The sequence below is a fragment of the Trichinella spiralis genome, assembly GCF_000181795.1.
Source record: "Trichinella spiralis strain ISS 195 chromosome Unknown Scfld3795, whole genome shotgun sequence".
NCBI lineage: Eukaryota > Metazoa > Nematoda > Enoplea > Trichinellida > Trichinellidae > Trichinella > Trichinella spiralis.
The window spans coordinates 33-3,184 of record NW_003530734.1 but is presented as its reverse complement, the minus strand read 5'-3'; the positions used below and the strand labels follow the sequence as shown (position 1 = coordinate 3,184).

The 3,152-nt window shown below is 32.3% G+C and overlaps 1 protein-coding gene across 1 annotated transcript; it reads left to right on the top strand.

The window, feature by feature from the left end:
• The first annotated feature begins 341 nt into the window (after nucleotides 1-341).
• Tsp_12750 (hypothetical protein) lies at nucleotides 342-1,636 on the top strand. Its single transcript, XM_003367720.1, has 6 exons — nucleotides 342-399; nucleotides 618-678; nucleotides 797-872; nucleotides 1,152-1,233; nucleotides 1,280-1,311; nucleotides 1,520-1,636. The coding sequence occupies exons 1-6, from the start codon at nucleotides 342-344 to the stop codon at nucleotides 1,634-1,636; spliced, it is 426 nt and encodes a 141-aa protein (XP_003367768.1).
• Nucleotides 1,637-3,152: the final 1,516 nt, after the last annotated feature.

Here is a 3,152-nt window from a genome sequence, read left to right as displayed (position 1 = left end):
TCAAAGCCATTTGCATAAGCGTCAATTGAGTATGATGACCTGAACAAAAACTGATTCAAACAACTGCATTCTTGGTATCGTTGAGAAGCTCAATGAATAATTAAGATCATGAAACAGCATAGAAATCAATGAAATGATTGTTTTTCTCATGATATCATACATATCCAAGTCATACGATAGTCGCGTATTAATAAATGTTGACAGCTACATTTTGAGAAATTCTATTCTACTGGTCGAATAAATGAAATAACCTAGTAGGGAACTAACGAATGGAAGATTTTATCCTCATTTCAAACCGAGTTGCTTTTTGCACTATTACAGTTTATTTGAATGTTCTATAAATGGAGTTCGATTTGATGGCAATGTTTCTGCAACTTATATTGTCGCCTTGTGTTCAACGTAACTTTCCCAACTGAGCATCAATTTCAATTGAATAGAAAGTGTGCTATGATATACAAAGATGAGAATGATAAAACAGATAACGAAATTATGTTTTCCCAAAAAAAGATTCATTTGAAGTGCTTTACTTTCATAACCAGTGCTTCAAATTCCAGCTACTTATATGTAGTCGTTTATATATTGTTCTTTTAATAGGTATTCTAAAAATAAATTTTCAGAAAAAATGATGCGATATCACAACATGACACAGGGAGATACAGTGGCAGCATGTTCGTTGCTGTTTTTTCTAATTTTTTCTGATAAGAACTTTGTGTCATAATTATTCACATGATGGACAGGTTCTTTTATTTTTCCAGAAATTTTAATTTTATATTCTCCCATCATTAAATTGTACTAGCTTGCACTTGCACTATACAAACCATCTTGCACTATGTGCTACAATAACCGCTACCTCGCGCGACCATGTATCTACCGTTTATTAGACATAGGTTGATTTGGGCAAACAATTAATCGCGCATGTAAATTTTAAGAAGTAGAACACTGATAAAGTAATACAAGTGTTATAGCAGATTATGGTAATTCAACAGAAGTGAATGAAATGACTGAAAAGCAAACAAATTGAAAAAATCAAGAAATACCGCAATTAGATTTGGTTCAGTCTTTTTTGGAAGTAAATCGCCTGTTTTTAGATCAGTGCTGTTGTTGTTGTTGCTGCAATTGGATAGTATTGTTCTTGCTATTTGCTATAATAGAAAAGCGTGTCGCGTGGTTTGCAAAACGTATTGGAAGCAAAAGAAAGGAATGTTAGTATTCAACAAAGCACAAAAAATAAAAGTAAAATAGGCAGTTGAAAATAAAATATGTTCACTGAACTCATCAGACCCAAGACCAGATCCATCTTGTGCATCGGTTGTATGTTGCATTTATCAAATCGTCTCTGAATATTATATTACAATGTTACCTGTTTAGGCGCTGGTATGCAATGCATCGTTCCATCACACATTCCTTTTGTCTTCAGTTTTGCGTCCTGTCTTTTGTATCTTCACTAGTACAACATAGCTTCACTGTAGTATACCTAAACACCAAATTTCCTTCCAAATCCAATAAAATTATATTGCAGTACCTCGCTGTTTGCTTGATACAGTTGATTTCAGGTTACACCTGGAATTACGCAATGAAAAAGGAAAGTAGTCATGAAATTCCAGCAAGTATATTAGTAAATTCATGCAAATGTTAAGCATAGAACGTTTGATCCAAAAATATGAAAGTATAGAAAACTTTCATAAATAACATATCATAAAACAGTTTTTAATCACAGATAACAAAAAACTGAAGGAAAGAACTGAATTGTTTTCACGACAAACCAAAAATTAACAAATTAATAGTACAACAAAACAGTAAAATACTTTACCATAAGTCGAATAAATTAATTTTCAATTTGTAATAGCGTATAAATTTCATCAAATGTACTTGTGTTGCAATTCAACTACCATTTACATTTTACACGACACTGTAGAAAAGATTATTTGTATGCAAGTTCAGTTCACCTTATTAATAGAAAACTTTTATAATACTCTCTTTTACTTAAATATTTCAGTTTTCAGTCACTTAAAATTTAACACAGTAAACACAGAAAATTTCCACTTCACTCATTTCTACTGATAAATGAACGGTGAGCATTACTGCACATGAAGAGCAAACATTGATGGCACATTATTAAAACTTTGGAAAATAAAAGTTCACCAACCCAATCCCTCCACCTTTAACCAAATTATATACAATTTTTTTAATTTCAATCCAGGTTATATCAACCATCGCAGCCAACATTTTTTGATCTTGAAAATCAAAGTACTGTAACTAGCTGTCTGGCAATTAATTTTAAATTTCTGAAACATTATTTTTTTACATTAGCCATGTTATTGTTTTAAATTTATCAAACTTACACGTTGCGATGAAATTTCTTGTGTGTTCTTTCATTCTGATCTTTTGCTGCACATTGGCAGAAAACCGTTGTCAGGATAGCATACTTTTTCATAAAGATGTTTGTCTGTTAAGTGAAAGCAGTTCAAACAGCGAATATGTTGAGAGAAGTATTTCATCTTCTGATTTCAGATACACACTTTGTTTAACGTCTGAAATTTGATTTCTAATATTAATAGAAAAGTGGATGCACTACTTATCAGAAATTCGAAGATCACGTTTTAAGTATAATGAGACTTGCCCAGAAAGTGCCGCTCATTGTTTTGAAAGGTATGTGACAGAGTTTTATTTCAGCACTTTTTAGCTGTTTTCAAAGGGGATGCTGTTTGATGTCTTCTGGTGCTAATGGAATTTTCATTTATTGTTTATGTAGTGTAATTGAGAAAGATTTGCAACCTTTCCAATACATCAGAAAGGACGAAAATATGCCAATTCACCGGCATGCAGTAGTTTATCAAATTATTGACCATAAGCTATATCGTGAGCAACAATGCACATTTCCTGCTCGGTAAATTTTGCCACTATTTGCATTCCAAAAAAAAGTAAAGAATTAATAACAGACTTATTCAAGGTGCTTGGGTGTGGAATATTTTTTTGTTGAAGTTGATTCATGTACTTCCAAACACTGATTTGTGGTCAACGTTTGCGATTATCCTTTGATCAACAAGTACAGTTCGAAGCAAGCTGTTTTTTCGTTCAGCAAGTATCCTCTTCATGAAATTGTGCACTTAAATTTCATTTGTACACGTAGAAATGTTTTCAGACCTGCAGAT

Excerpts from the sequence above, each read along its gene's own strand:
- Tsp_12750 (XM_003367720.1), top strand. The coding sequence starts at position 342 with ATGGAGTTCGATTTGATGGCAATGTTTCTGCAACTTATATTGTCGCCT. Across the intron at positions 1,234-1,279 it reads ACAAAGCACAAAAAATAAAA|ACCCAAGACCAGATCCATCT; the intron begins GTAAAATAGGCA and ends TGAACTCATCAG. Across the intron at positions 1,312-1,519 it reads ATCCATCTTGTGCATCGGTT|TACCTCGCTGTTTGCTTGAT; the intron begins GTATGTTGCATT and ends ATTATATTGCAG.